Source organism: Myxocyprinus asiaticus, chromosome 16 (assembly GCF_019703515.2).
Source record: "Myxocyprinus asiaticus isolate MX2 ecotype Aquarium Trade chromosome 16, UBuf_Myxa_2, whole genome shotgun sequence".
NCBI classification, from domain to species: Eukaryota; Metazoa; Chordata; class Actinopteri; order Cypriniformes; family Catostomidae; genus Myxocyprinus; species Myxocyprinus asiaticus.
Window position 1 is genome coordinate 31,326,753 of NC_059359.1, and position 15,559 is coordinate 31,342,311.

General features: G+C 37.6%; 1 protein-coding gene across 1 annotated transcript in view; it reads right to left on the bottom strand.

Moving 5' to 3' along the window:
* fhod3b (formin homology 2 domain containing 3b) overlaps nucleotides 1–15,559 on the bottom strand; it is a 276,595-nt gene that overhangs the window by 108,888 nt on the left and 152,148 nt on the right. Inside the window, exons 4-5 of the mRNA XM_051721466.1 lie at nucleotides 9,017–9,084; nucleotides 3,981–4,086 (exon numbers count right to left, since the gene is read on the bottom strand). Coding sequence (XP_051577426.1) covers nucleotides 3,981–4,086; nucleotides 9,017–9,084 — 174 coding nt within the window. The remainder of the gene's footprint in view (nucleotides 1–3,980; nucleotides 4,087–9,016; nucleotides 9,085–15,559) is intronic.

The window sequence follows — 15,559 nt, forward strand, 5'->3', positions numbered from 1 at the left end:
TATTACTAAATTATGACTGTTTTGGTGCAAAAAAACTTTGCTTATAAGTGGACCTCAGCGAAGGTAATAAAAGAGTATGTAATGACCCCTTTAAACAAATAATATAGTAGGTAAATTTTATATATGAGCATAGAGTCAATAGTTTAAATAATTTAAACTTTAATGTGACAAGGAGGAGGGCGTGGCCGGCGCTGAATCAGCTGTTCAGTGGGAGAGAGCGAAATAAGGGGCAGCTGGAGACACCGGTTCAAGAGAGAGAGATGCACGTGGCCGTGTTGCATGTATCTGTGTCCTTATGTTTTATGTTGTTTTAAGTTCATTTATATCATTAAAGTTTATGTTTATTGTTCAGCCGGTTCCCACCACCTCCTTGCCCGTCCTTAGACTGTTACAGTGGTGCTGAAACCTGGGAAGGTGGAGGGAAGTGCTGTCGCGCAGTCCTCGCCACTCCCATCTGCCAGGGGAGCAGCCTCGGCCATCTGCCGAGAAGGGGAGGAGCGGTTCCATCCACCAGGGGCTGGAGGACTCGCTGCCATCCACTTGGGGAGGAGCGAGCTGGACCGGGCGATACCGCGTCCGGGAGCCGGCGAGCAAGTTTTTCTCTCTCTCTCCTCTCTCTCTCTCTGTCACTCCACCTTGATCTTTCCCTCTCCCACTTCCCTCCCCACGTCTCTCCCAGGGCCCCAAAAGGCGGGGAAGACCTGCCGGCAGGCACGGCTCTACTGGTCTTGTTCTTGACTCGGACTCAACCTCCACTGGTCTCGGCCTAGACTTGGACTCGAATAAGCTAGTCTCAACTACAACACTGACTGCTACCCCTGGTAGGGAAACAGAATGATGGTTAGGTAGTACCACACAGGCTCAGTTTGAGATAATTATGGCATCTTGTTACCCAAAGGTGTGCTGGGACTTACTGAGAGGCTATAAAAGCATGTCTAACATCATCTCTGAATGAATCATCTGGGTGTGGAAACTAGAACGTTAAATGTAGACACGGAAGTTCAGCACATACTACAAGTTACTGTGTCTAAAAAGAAATAAACCACATTCAGTCAGACTCAGACTTTGAAATACCGGATCTGTACTGTCAGTCTACTTAGCACTTATGTTTCTACCTACCTCACTCTATAATACACTTGAACCACATCCTCAAAGCCACAGTACTGCTCCACGAATACAGTGACAGAGCTGCTTTCTCAGTGTAAAAGCCTATTAACAAAAAGTCTAGATTTTTTAGCAAAAAAAACAAAAAAACAAACAAAAAAAACATGCACAAGATTTTAAACCAAAACAATGCATCTCAATAGTTGTATCTTAAACTACGCACTATACACTGTTTACTCGGCCACCTTGTGTATGAATTTTCAAAGTGTAGTAGGGTCTTAAATGTAATGGGTTTTTTTTTTACTGGCCAGAAGCATTCGCTGTTTTTCTGCTGACGGAAGTGACGTTTCAAACGCACGTGATGTGTTGCCACTAGCTTTAGCACATTAGCCAACCTCAGTCGAAAATGTAAATCTTAAATAATGTTCACATTGACAGCGTGGGGGGATGGTAAAGCTTTTAACTCATATTTGCAAGGTGCTGTCTTCACGGACGTTTTAGTAGTTGCCACATTCAGCATCAAGTACAATTGTTTTATCAAGCTAGAATTGGGGCCTGACAGTTTCCAATATTCTACACTTTGTTATTTTGGTTGAAGAAATACATAATCGCTGCATTTTTAAAGTGAACACACTACTCAAACCACTTAGTGATGATGTAGATGTAGAATAATGCAGCAGTATGTGGGACGCAGCTAATATGATAATGTGTCAATCCATTATTTATTTTAATTTACGTAAATTAAATTGAGAAGCAAGGTTGAGTGTAATAGAACCATACAGCATAACTGTTGTACTAGTTGGCCTTTCTAATGTTATTCCACAAAATCTATTTCCATCTTGGGATAGCTGAAATATTATTCTATGGGGAGTAATGTGCAGCTTTACTTTTGTGCTCCAGAAACAGAAAGTAGCTGTCATTGTGGACAGACCATCAGTCATACAGACTGCTGGTAAGTATCAACACGTGGATTTAGGTGCCTGCCCTCTGTCCCCGAGAACCCAGACCCAGTTAACCCAGTAGCTTTGACTATAAACAAGCAGGCTCAGTAAAGAAATCTCACCGCGCTTGTTCACATGTACTGTAAAACCACACATGAACAATGAATTCAATGACAGCATGCACCCGAAATGGCATGGACTCCACAAGTTTGTGTAAAACCTGATGATCCATGTTATCCAAGCATGATTTAAAAATGTTCCAAAGAGCATCTTGTGTGCTTCAATTTAAAAAGCAAGGAAATCTGACCTTTTGTACATAGTTAACAAAGTCAACATCACAAATTTGTTACATTTGATTAGTGATCTTAAAATAGTGTATGATATGAAACAGACCATTTTCTATTATAACTTTTCTTTCTTTAAAGATTTTTCAAAATCCTAAATTTTTGCTTTTTTTCCAAGTATGAATAATAATAATTAGAATATCAAATCTCAGATTTGCAATGTGGTCTCAGACTTTTGGACCCCATTGTATGACGTTTTTAATCGCTTTGGTAAAAAAGCATCTACCTTAGTAGATGTGTAATGTCTACTAAGTGAGTATGTGTATGTGTAAATGTAAATGTACTTAAGCAGTTACATATGTAAAAATGCATAAATACAGTGTCACACAATTCTAATATAATGTTCTGCCTTTGTGTATTTGCATACATGTTTGTATACACAAATGGACGCCCCCATACACAAGCACAAACAACCTGTTTGTGGAGGAAAGCTGATGCTCTCAAGCATAAACATACAATTAAACTCACACAAATACATTTCAAATGCCCATATGCACCTTAGCCACTCATGTACACATACACAAACAAACCAGACTGAGAAATGCACCATCATGAATGCGGTTCACTGACCCCAATAATTGCTATTCACAAATGGCTTGTTCCTGCGTTAACGCTGGCTAATTTATTCTCCCTATGCATATGAAGTGAAAGGTCAGGCATGTTAGTAGGCTGCTAAGAGCTTCCTCTGCCTGGGGAAGAAGTTGCAGGCCGGTTGCGAGGTCTTATGGGGACTGGAGACCCTGCCTGAGAGGTCACCCACATTTCACAGTCCGCTGCGAGAGGGCAGGGCTCACATGCTTAAGCATCAAATAAAACAGCCTGGCAGGATGTTGCAGATCGCAAAATGAATTTCAACAACCCCCCTGCTGCCCCTCCCTCGAAAGGAAAAGAAGACATTTTGATGCTTTATTGCCAATTAATGCTGCTGGGTAGAAAAAGTTGTGTGCCTAAGCTTAAAATTTATTGTGCTTTTGCGTACATTGTGCATTCCTTGCAATGTGGCTTTGGTTGGCATGGTATGTTATCATATAATTTTATGGTAGTTACCATATAAATGCATAATGTGACTAAGATGAAGAATAGTCATAATAAAATATATAGGGGTCAAAATGCTCTGAAATATTCAGTAGGTTTGGTAGATTTAATGAATGAGGTAAATGACAACCTAGGGATGTTCAAACTTTACTAACCCCACAACCCCCACCTAGCAAACCCAGGGATACCCAATATAAAATAGCTATATAATTTTCTCTTACTTATAATAATTAATATAATAATTTTCATTAATAACATTAAAGCATTAACAAGCATTATTACCTTCAATAATGCTTAAACAGATCATAAGTCAATTAGAAATAAAATCTAAAATACACAAAAAGTATTTTTTTAAATACCATGGACCCCCTGCTATTTTATAGACCATAGACGTTGAACATGCGTATCACATGTTATAGTGTATTGTAGTCATAATAGCAATGCATAGTGCTATAGTGCTGTTATTTTAGAGTTATCTATGCTTGGTTATTTTAGAATGTGTTTTATGGTGTAACATAATATGTAAAGTTTTTTGTCAATTGTAGTAGAGCTGTACCTCTAAGGATGTAGTTCTGGTAGTTTTGGTCAGCCTCAGCTCCCACTTTAATAAGACACATGAGTCCCTCAGCAATCACAAACTCATGCACCAGATCTTTATCATCCTGCAGGAGAAACACAGACAGCTGAAACACGTAACACTTCACCAGCATACCGGACAAACCCAGAAGATACACAGCATCTATACAGACAAAAAACATGTTGCATCTCCTGTACAGAAACACACTGTCAATGTTTGTTTTATTGATTTGAGTAAGTAGCTTTCTACTTCTGGTAAAAACAAATAAATTAAAAAAAAAAATACATTTTATACTAGTAGCTCAGTGTGTTGTTCAAATAAGTGAAAGGTTTATTAGAGATTTTAGTCATTTAAAGAAAATTATTATTAACCCTATAAGCTCTGAAGGTGTTTTTAAAGATATCCTGTTTCAGTGGCATGCCCAAAATAAAGGCTTATAACTCTAACAAAACAAAAACAAAAAAAAAAAGCCCAAAGAGGGTTGATAGTTTATCACTTTAAAGAATACTTTTCAAATTTTCTTTTTTTTTTTAAATGATATAGATTATGATCAATTATGAGACCCTCAGCCTAAGAAGCAGCTAAAAAAAAAAAAAAAAAAAAAAAATCACACAAAAAAACTTGAGCCAAAAATTACTTTTTTTCTTACTTTTCTGATGTGACATTTTATATCTCAGGGTGTAAATAAGGTAGCTCTGAAAAACTATTTTTGTTTTGTTCCCAATCATGTCACCTGTTACTGAGTTGATAAAGCAATCAAAAGTTCTAGCATTACAAATATAATTTATCCTAGTGTCTAAAAACGTCTCCAAACAAATAAAACATAATAATTGTACAAAAGAACTAATTACACATGCAAATACAACAATGACTAAAGGTATGCTCTCTCTCCAAAGCACACAGGAATAAGTAACGAGATCTCATTTAGTTCCATTCTGTGTCATTTGAGCCATCACTGAGTCATGTACTGGTGGCCATATGTAATTAGAGCGAATGATCCACTCTGCCCATATTTGGATGACTTCCACCTCTGGTTGCAGCGATCGGAATCCTAATATGATTGGTTTAGCGTTCCATGAGGCTGGACAACGTACTACATAATTTCCAATGAAGTCACCTGATCCAGGAAAGCTAATGTGTTTTTTGCAAGATAGCACATTATGTGCTGTGTGCACATTGCGCTCATAAGCAATACCTGTTTATATGTAACATGTATTTCAAAGACATGTAGCTATTATTTGTAAATATTGACATGTATATATTATTATTTTGTCTAACAAATAGGCTGGTTGCATTCTACTCTTTGAGAGCTTTCCAACAACATATGACACATGGCTATTCATTCAGTTTGATGTTTTTACCAATTACAATAAAATGAACATTGCAAAATTATTAATAAATTATCAAAACAGAACAATTCTGATTTGTCTGGAAATTTCAAAGCACTTGTTCAGTTCTGGTCATAATGCCTACATGCATTGTAAAGTACAGCTTCTAAGCTTTAAAACAATACTTATTTTGTGTTGGTTAGTTTAAAGTTAATCAATGTAATTTTATTAAAATGTATTATTATTTTCTACTATATATTATTATTTTATTAAAGTCAAGTGTAATGTGACATATTTCCAAGTGTGACAGGATATTTAATTTAAAAAAAAAAAAAAAAAAAAAAAACAGGGTGAATTTTATCCATCAGGAATTAATTTGATTACAATGTAAGTGCAGACATACCGGAATGTAGCCAGAATGGAAAGTGAGGTTTCTAAAACAATGCCTAAATGGTTTTATAGCTATAGTAGACTCAGCCCATGCTGACTTTTCTTTTATAAAGTTACATTTTGATTAACAATTACAGACAAAAGAATGTATTTGGAATAACATGCTGTAATGAATCGTTCACTATAAGACCAGAAACATGCATTAAAAAAGTAAATAGGGTCCAGTTTGATTTCATGTTGACTGTTAAAGGGATAGTTCACCCAAAAATTCTGTCATTATTTACTCACCCTCATTTTGTTCCAAACCCAAAATATGCCTTCGTAAGGAAACAAGATGCAATGAAAGTGAATGGTGAATGAGGCTGTCATTCAACATCTTCCTTTGTATTCCATGGAAGAAACAAAGTCATATGCACTGGGAACAACATGAAGGTGAGTAAATGATGAAATAATTTTCATTATTGGTTGATCTATCCCTTCAAACTTGATTAGTGATTGTCCAGATGTCCCTCACTGAGCACTAACTCACAGTTTCATATCCACTTGACTTCCTGCCCATGGAAACCCTTTATGTTTGGGCCTCAGTAAATTCAGGTTGCTAAGAGCTGATCCCTGACCGTAAAGAGCTCATTAAACACACTGTAGAAGAGGTGTGAGGAGCTGTAGGTGTCTCTACTTGATTTACTGAAGACACAATTCAAACAGGCCTAATCTGGGCACACTTTTTCCAGCATGCATCCTTCCTCCATACAGTGTGTCAGTGTGTCATGAGTGGAAGTGAACTGGGCTCAAGCAGTCACTTATGTCCAACATTTCCCCTGCTATGAGATTCTTATTGACACACCCAATTGCCTGATCTTAAAATGATTATGGGTGTTGGGCTTCTGGAATTTGGCACACGTAATCTGTAATAATGTATGGTAATGGGTATGCCCATGTCTGCATAAATGCATTTTACTGCATATGAAAAATATACTAAAAATGCACGACAGCATTGAGAATGCAACTCATGACAGAGTTCAGCAATCAATCAAATGACTGCTCATACATAAAGTTCTCAAGTGATTCATACTGTATAACTTAGATGAAAATTCAGGGAGATTAAAAGGATTTCAATAACTGGAATGGGTAAACTGGAATTCTGTCCAAGGCCTGGCTCTGTATACATGTGTGTGGGTCAGGTTTTAACCATCATTTGGTCCACACAAGGACAGTAAAACCTTAAATCACACTGCTAAAACATTGTTTTTTCATACTCAGTATTTTTGTCTTGTTTTACAGTAAAAATATCTAAACACCCTGAAAACAATATACATTTACTTGAAAAGCAAAATGATATAAGATAGACAAGGAAAAACAATTTGCCAATGGGGTATACACTTTTCACTTCTTTTAAATGTTTATTGTACTTACCTCATTGGTAAATAGTTATTTCTTCTTTTTAAGCATAAACCTCATTAAATTGTGTTAGATTTCTCTGAGAATAAAACATAATATACTGTATGGCGGCATTTGAATGGCATTAATAGCAGCACATTATTAACAATCATGCGCTTGGTAATTTACAGCCGAGTAAATGTGTGGGGAATAATGTTGTGGTTATTGTTTTTTTTTATTCTGTATTCGAAATTTAACTTAAATTGTATTACCAAAATGGTGTCTAATCAAAGAATTAAAACTTTCATTAAATGAAAATATAATTATTTTAATTACATAACATTGCATTATTTTATTTTTTTCAAATGAAGTACTTTTACAAAAAACAAACACTGGATTTTTTTTTTCTTTTTGGTCAAATAAAGTGTTGCACAACAGAACATCACAAATGTGAGATATTGCTTTAATAAATTATTATTATTATTATTTTATAGTAAACATTACATTACTATACAGTAGTAATATTTTTTTTCTTCTTCATTTCACGTGTCCATTTAAAATACAGCTTTTATTTTGCCGATTATGTGTGTTTTTGATGGTAGTTTCTCACCTCTGGATAAGAAGTTCGCTACATGACCCACTGTGACAATTAAACCCCAAAAGCTCTGATTTAATTAGATAAATAGAGCCCGTATGTGCTGTATGCACTTCAGAGCTCTGCTCTCCATCTTCTACTACACACACACACACACACACACACACACACACACACACAGAGTGTGTGCGATGATCGTGGTGAAGTGTTTTCACTGTGAGCAGCCGGCTTAACACAGTCATTTTGAAGAACACAGCACATGCAGATTATATATTTATTTAATTACATCACAGCCTTTTGTGGTTTAATAATCACACTAGGATATATTGCAATTTTAATTTAATTAATTGTGCATTCAAACATACATTTTTCGCCAAATTTGCCAAATTCTGTGACATTCTGCGTTTTATAGCTTAGGCCGTTTTTATGACTGGATTCTGTCTTTCCGTCCGTGTTTTTCACATAGCAGAAATCATAGGGTCCTACATGTGATAACCTCAGTATAAGTGGACTCCGATTGTTGAATTATTAAAAGTTCATACTCATCCTAAGGGAAGCAGTAAAGACCGCATCACCACGCTACCACCTTGAGGTGTGAATTTTTTTTTTAAATCAGCGTTCCGACCGTCTCCATTGTCTAAAGTTTACGGCTTAAATGTTTGTGTAGTTAACACAACAGCAGTGCTGGTATGAATTTAAAAACATAATTTGCACTATATCAATATCTAGCTAAACATACACGCTAGATATACATACAAAAGAAGTCAATGGAAAGTGATCATGACAGAAAAACAAACATGTGCATGTGCATGTTTTCACATAGCCAGTATGTATGTTTGTATTTGTTTGTCTAGAGTGTTTGTGTATGTTTATGTACTGAATGCATAACCTCTGGCAGTTTTAAATTACAGTTGTTGACAGATCTGAACGTTTCAGGTGCTTTTAGCATTAAACAATGCTGAAACTTTGGTGGAAAGATATTTAATTCCCTCACCCTCTCTCTCTCTCTCTCTCTCTCTCTCTCTCTCTCTCTCTCTCTCTTACACACATACACACACACACACACACACAGCAGTGGTCACACACGGTTCCTCTAGCGGAAAAAAACATAGCTTCCAGCACAGCTTTAAAATCAATCAATGATGAAGACTCCAGCTTTAGAATCTGGCAATTTCTGCACAGTGAGTGAAATTCCAGCGTACTCATTCAGCTGAAACATGCATGCAAACACATTCACACAGACACACACATATGTGCTGCTGATGAAAAAGACATTAGCAGGTGCTGCCTATGTGTTAAATTTAAGTCAAAGTGTGGCAACTAACCTGAAAGATTTGCTTGAGAGAGAACAGCGCTCTTCGTAACTCACGTCCCGTTGAGTTGTAGAGCTTTTCTGCAGGAGAAAACAGAGAAAACATATGTGAGTGAGATACTGTATAGTTTGACTTTGCAATCCTTTAAGATTCCACTCTTATGTGCAGCATCCATCACGGTTAGTTTCAGCATGTGAAGTCATTGACAGCCTGGGCAGCAGTTGGTTTCTGACACAGTCAATGGGAGCACATGTACTAGTTTCCTTAGCATTCCCACTATTTAAGACACCCCCCATTTTTTTTTTTTCATTTTGTTTGGTGATTGATAACAAGTACTAGGGTTGCACGGTAGACCGGTGCTATATTAGTACCGTGATACTACAGCTTTAAAATACTGGCAGTGCCACAGTATTTTTTAAACGGTAGTACTGTTAATACAGTAGTACCGTAAGTTATGTTGTATGTGTGGTAGTAAATATTATTTTCGCTAAAACTTTCATTTGAATCAGACCTAAGTCTGCAATAACATTAAAAATATAGTCTTTTCAAGTGGCGTCCCCTTCACACAGTACCCTTTAAGAGTGCAAAATGCAGTTTAGAATTTGCCCCTTAGATGGTATTGTTTATTTTTCAATGGTTTTCCCATGCTTCAAATACACACACCTGAATCCCAGCGTGTTAATTTGGCGGTCGTGTCATCTAACGGATAATATGGATTTAAGTAAAACTTTGAAGAGTGAGAAGCTTTTTAAAAAACACAATTCACACGAGATTTAGAATTTTTTGGGGTTTTGCCTGATGAGACCGGGAAAACCCATCTGCTGTGAATCTCGACAGAGATTTCAAATCAAAAGGGGAAACACCAGAAACGTTATTAAACACCTTCGGACACATCCCACTGCTTCTGCAGAATACACACCAGTTTGTGGCAGTTAATTTAACCTAAATGCTTTATCTCAACATTTACAGATTTAACGTTTCTCTGAAAAATCTAACGTTGCACTTGTTTAATGTTTTTTTCCAATTACAAATGCTTGGTGGCGGTAACTTTGCACGTTTGCACTTATGATTAGATCACGTCCCTGAGGCGTGCGATCAAACCGGTGTGTGTGTAATCCGCATTCGTGCTGCTATTTACCAGTAGAGAGCAGCTGAAGCGGTTGTAATATTGAAACAGCTGCTCAAAACAGTCTTTTCAACATTACAATATTCTTATTTTTATGTTACCAACAATCAAATAATGACAGAAATAATGGAATAAAAGTTTAAAGCCGTGCTGTTTGAACTGGCTGTTTTGATGCGGCGAAGAATTTTTTTTTTCACATCAAACTAAGAATGTATTAGGTAACAAGTTAGTCCACTTGACCCTTCTCCCAATTCATCCATCAGTTATTTTCACCACTTACGGAGCAACAAGTGGAATTTCTAAGAACCACTTTTGCTATGACAATCTGTGTTAAGAATTAACACACTATCGTGTGGTATCGTGATACTACTTGGTATCGTGCTACCTTAGCTGGTATAGTATCATAATATATGATTATGGTATCGTGACAACTCTAACTACAGCTTAAATACTTAGCTGTGTGAAATTATATTTTGGAATAATTTAATGATGAGCAATGACAAACTAACAGTGATGGAAGACTGGATGTTTTCTCGGACGATTTCTTAAAAGTGCACTTTTACTCTAAAACTTAGAGACTTAAGAAATTGTTAGAGTCTAAGTCAAGGTAAGGATTAAGGAGGTAAGGAGCTGTGCTTCACTCACAGTGTTTATATTTAAACTGAAGTTCTTCAGTCTGCCAGTATGTGGCAGGGTTGAGTAGGGTTCGGCCTGCCAGTGAGCATTAGTGCAGTTGCTACAGGCAAACCAGATAGCAGCCTCTAACTCAGCACCTACATTATATGAAAAAATGAGTATTGCCCCCCCCCAATTCAGTACTTTATTAGCATGATTGTGTTTACATACAATATTGCCATACAATCTCTCTCTCTCTCTCTCTCTCTGTTCTTGAGGATTATCTCTTAATCGATGACTCTGAGGAACTGTATATTGCAACCACAGGTCAAACCTCACAATGTGCTGTGCTCTCTCTCTCTGAACATGTCCCCAAAGAGAACTCTCATTAACATTCCGACCTCAATATTGGCAGCCTGAGAGCCCAATTTATTCCTGCCTATTGCTACTGCTGAGTGTGTGTTTGCATATGTCTGACCTTGTGTGATTAAAAAAAAAAAAAAAAAAAAAATTTGTAAACAGGTTCCCCAAACACTACTCCCTCTCACATCAGACAGATAAAAAGACAGTCGCGCCCCAAAGTCATGCCATTGGTTGAGCAAATGTTGCTTTGTCGGGCTGGTCAGGATGCTCAAACAAACAGAGCAATGTTTTGATAGAACCACTGTGTTAACACTTCTTGTTGAAATCGACTTACAGATAGCTTACTTGTCTATCCACATTAATTTGGGAAAGGAGACATAATTTTAGCTTTAAGTTGTGCTGATCTTGTTCTGCAAATTTCTTTCTAAAGGAAAAAATGAAACTGCAAATAATTTGTTTGACAAGGATCCTTCTGGAAACCCTTAAAGCAGTTAGCAAGTGATTAAAACTGCATTCAATGTGCTCATTTACAATTTCAATATTTTCATTATTTCTTTAGTTATCACATTAATAATGTTAAGAGAAATTAAAACACACAGAGAGAGAGGACTATTTAAGTAGAGTAAAGCTACCAAGCAAAGTACTACAGAAGCACCATATGCCCACCCTCTTTATAAACAGCATTTAAAGTATATTTTCTGAAGCCTGTGTTTATGTGCTCTATAAAGATGATTTTATCCGGTTCGGCTTTATGACTGGCCATCACATATTTCCAGGGCTTGTTTTCATATATAGTAACGACATGGCTTCATGTTGGCTTTGACAGGACCGCAGCAAAGTGATTTACTTCAGGCATATGCTTCTTTTGTGGGGCTTAACAAATCATGCTGAGCAAAGAGAAGAACTGCATGAACCAAATGCAGCCATCGTACTTTTCAACCAATGTGTCAGGACTTTAATCTGGCTTTACTCAAGTGTAAATCAAAGCCACCTCCAGAGAAAAAAGCCCTCTGGCACACCTGGAAGACTCAGACCCCGATTTGAAAGAACAAAAAAAATATAAAACGTAAACGACCTGTAAAGAACATTCAAGACAAGCAAGTCAAAATAAACTTGAAAAGACTATTATCATTGTATGAAAATAATTCTGAATGTCTGATGACGGGCCGTCAGGGTGGATGCCTGGCACTGAGTTACCAATCAGAGGGAGAGAGATAAAGAGGAGCCGGGGACGCCAGTGCAAGAGAGAAGGAGAGTTGCACACAGCTTGCTTATCGTGTGCAATCTGCGTTGGGCTGAAAAGTCAACAGAGTGAGCGTCACACGGAGCTGTGTATGTGTCTGCCGGAGTGTGTGTGCCAGAGCGCACTGTGTATGTTGTGTCTACATGAACTGTATGTAAATAAAGTCTATGTGATCTGTCTAGCCGGCTCCCGCTTCCTCCTTGATAGGGAAGGCAGTGAGATCTGCCACAGTCGGCTTATAATCAAGTTAAAGTTTCTTGCACCGAAAATGGTTATCATTTAGTTTTACATTTCTATTTCTCACACTCTATCAGACCCTTAAAATAAAACAGGCTTTTTTTGCTGCTATACCTTTAAGACATCTACACTGATGAGCCAAAACATTACAACCACTCACAGGTGAAGCAAAAAACATTGATCATCTCCTAACAAGGCCACTTGTCAAGGTCTGGGAAGATTATAAGGTAAGTGAACAATCAGTTCTCCTAGTCAATGTGTTGAATGCATGTTCTGATGGGAAACCCTGGGACCGGCCATTCATGTGGACATCAGTTTGACACGTGCCACCTACCTAAACATAGTTGCAGACCAGGTACACCCCTTCATGGTAATGGTACTCCCTGATGTCAGTGGCCTCTTTCAGCAGGATAATGCGCCCTGCCACACTGCACACATTGTTTGGGAATGTTTGAGGAACATAATGAAGAGTTCAAGGTATTGCCCTGGCCTCCAAATTCCCCAGATCTCAATCCAATTGAGCATCTGTGGGATGTGCTGACACCATCAGGGGTCTTGTAGAGTCCATGCCTCAGTGGGTTGGCGCCGTTTTGGTGGCACATGGAGGACCAACAGCATATTAGGCACGTGATCACAATGTTTTGGCTCATCTGTGTATATTTTAAAGGGATAGTTCACCAACAAATTTAAATTCTCTCATCATTCACTCCCCCTCATGCCATTCCAGATGTGTATGACATTCTTTCTTCTGCTGAACACAAACGAATATTTTTAGAAAAATATCTCAGCTCTCTAGGTCCTCACAATGCAAGTGAATGGTGGCCAGAACTTATACAAAGCATATAAAGGCAGCATAAAAGTAATCCAAATGACTCGTGTGATTAAATCCATATCTTCAGAAGCGATATGATAAGTGTGGGTGAAAAACAGATTAATATTTTAGTCCTTTTTTACTATAAATCTCTACTTTCACTTTCTTTTGTTTTTGGCAATTCACATTCTTTGTGCATATCGCCACCTACTGGGCAGAGAGGATAATTTATAGTAAAAAATGACTTGCATATTGATCGCTCACCCACACCTCTCATATCGCTTCTGAAGATATAAATTATTTTATGCTGCCTTTATAGCCTATGCATTTTGGAGCATAACATGTTTGGCACCAATTCACTTGCATTGTGAGGACCTACAGAGCTAAAAATCTTTGTTTGTGTCCAGATAAAAGAAAGTCATACACGTCTGGGATGGCATGAGTGTGAGAAAATAATGAGAGAATTGTAATTTTTGGATGAACTATCCCTTTATCTCTTCATTAACATGACACCTCTTCAAGAGTAGATTTACTGAAAGACTATAAGACATTGCTGACAAACTTCTGTACCTTTAGAACCAAATAGCATCTGGTGGTAATTTGCTCTCTTCCTCACATATGAAAAAAATCTCTAATAAAATCTTTCTCAGAATAAACACAAATAACAATAAAAGCACATTCTCATTAGGCAACCTTGGACTGCAAAGCTCTTCCATCTCCTGCTGTCTGGAACCTTAAAAACAGCACAGCTAAAGGCCTCATTCTTCCAGGACTGCAACTTTTGTTCAGGGAATTCACTCATTTTCTTTTCTTTTTTTTTTTTTAATGAATCATTTTCTTATTCTCCTAGAATGTTCTGTAGCCACTTGGTCTGGAGTCAGCTTCTCTCTCTCTCTCTCTCTCTCTCTCTCTCTCTCTCTCTCTCTCTCTCTCTCTCTCTATTTATATATATATATATATATATATATATATATATATATATATATATATATATATATATATATATATATATATATTTAATTCAACCTCTGACTCACCAACCTGGATTTCACTAGCACAAGCATTTTCATGTCTATTGGCAACATTTGGCTATTCTGTGACGCTGTACATCCCACTAAAAAGTGGTGCAGGAAATCTCACCCCATCCCACTGATGCAAGATTTTTTCATTGTCTCTTGTTACTCAGCATTCCTCACATGAACTTGTCCCCTACACCACATTACTGTTCCCTGTACTGAACCCTGGCCTCTGTCCTGCCTTGAACCTGTGAACTGGCAGGGTGGCAGCGGAGCTCTCTGATCACTGGAGGGTGAAGGCTGATGAAGAGGAGGGTGAGGATGGGATCAGTTCTCACACACCCTTGTGCTTCCACTTGGCACAGCGGATTTATAGAGCTTCAGCTGTCCGCAATCAGACATTCAGTGATTCAGCTAAACTCCAGTTCCTCTGTGGTTTCTGGATGAGTTTGTTGAATGTGCTTTATGTGGTAATGATTGTGACAAACACACTGAGGTTCTCCAGGGACATAGGAAACCATGATCACGGCACATATTTCATATCATGCAATCAATCCTCCTTTTTCCTGACTTGAGAGTTTACTCGCAGTAATTTTATGACTGAGGGAATGTGTGTGTGTAATCTTTGTGGTGAGTGACAGGCTCAGTAAACTTGCTACTGTGCTTTGCGTGATCTTTCTATACAGAGGGCTTTAGGAGTACACTGGTGAAAATGCTTCATTTTTGCATTTGACTTATTTAGTATCATTTCACCAAATTACATTCTCAGCATAACAATTTGAGTTAAACATTAAATTAAAAATGTGCTTATTTGATTAGTGAAATCATTCAAATATTTATTTTATATATAGCCTACCTGGAATACATTTTCCTTTAGTCTTTTAATCCAAATATCCACTATCACTTTCACTTTTAGATGTAAAACCAAAACAGGCACCACATGTAGAGGTCTGCATGGGCCTTAAAATTAAACCCGAACACGACTCGTACCCGAGACCCTACCCGGCCTGAACGATACCATCAGATTTTAAGCCCGACCCGAACACAAAATCGCTCACTGTCTTTATATTATCTTAAAAAATAGCAGAGGGGGAAAAACATTGCCTTGGTGCAGAACCCTCTGCAATAATGTTAAACAATGAAA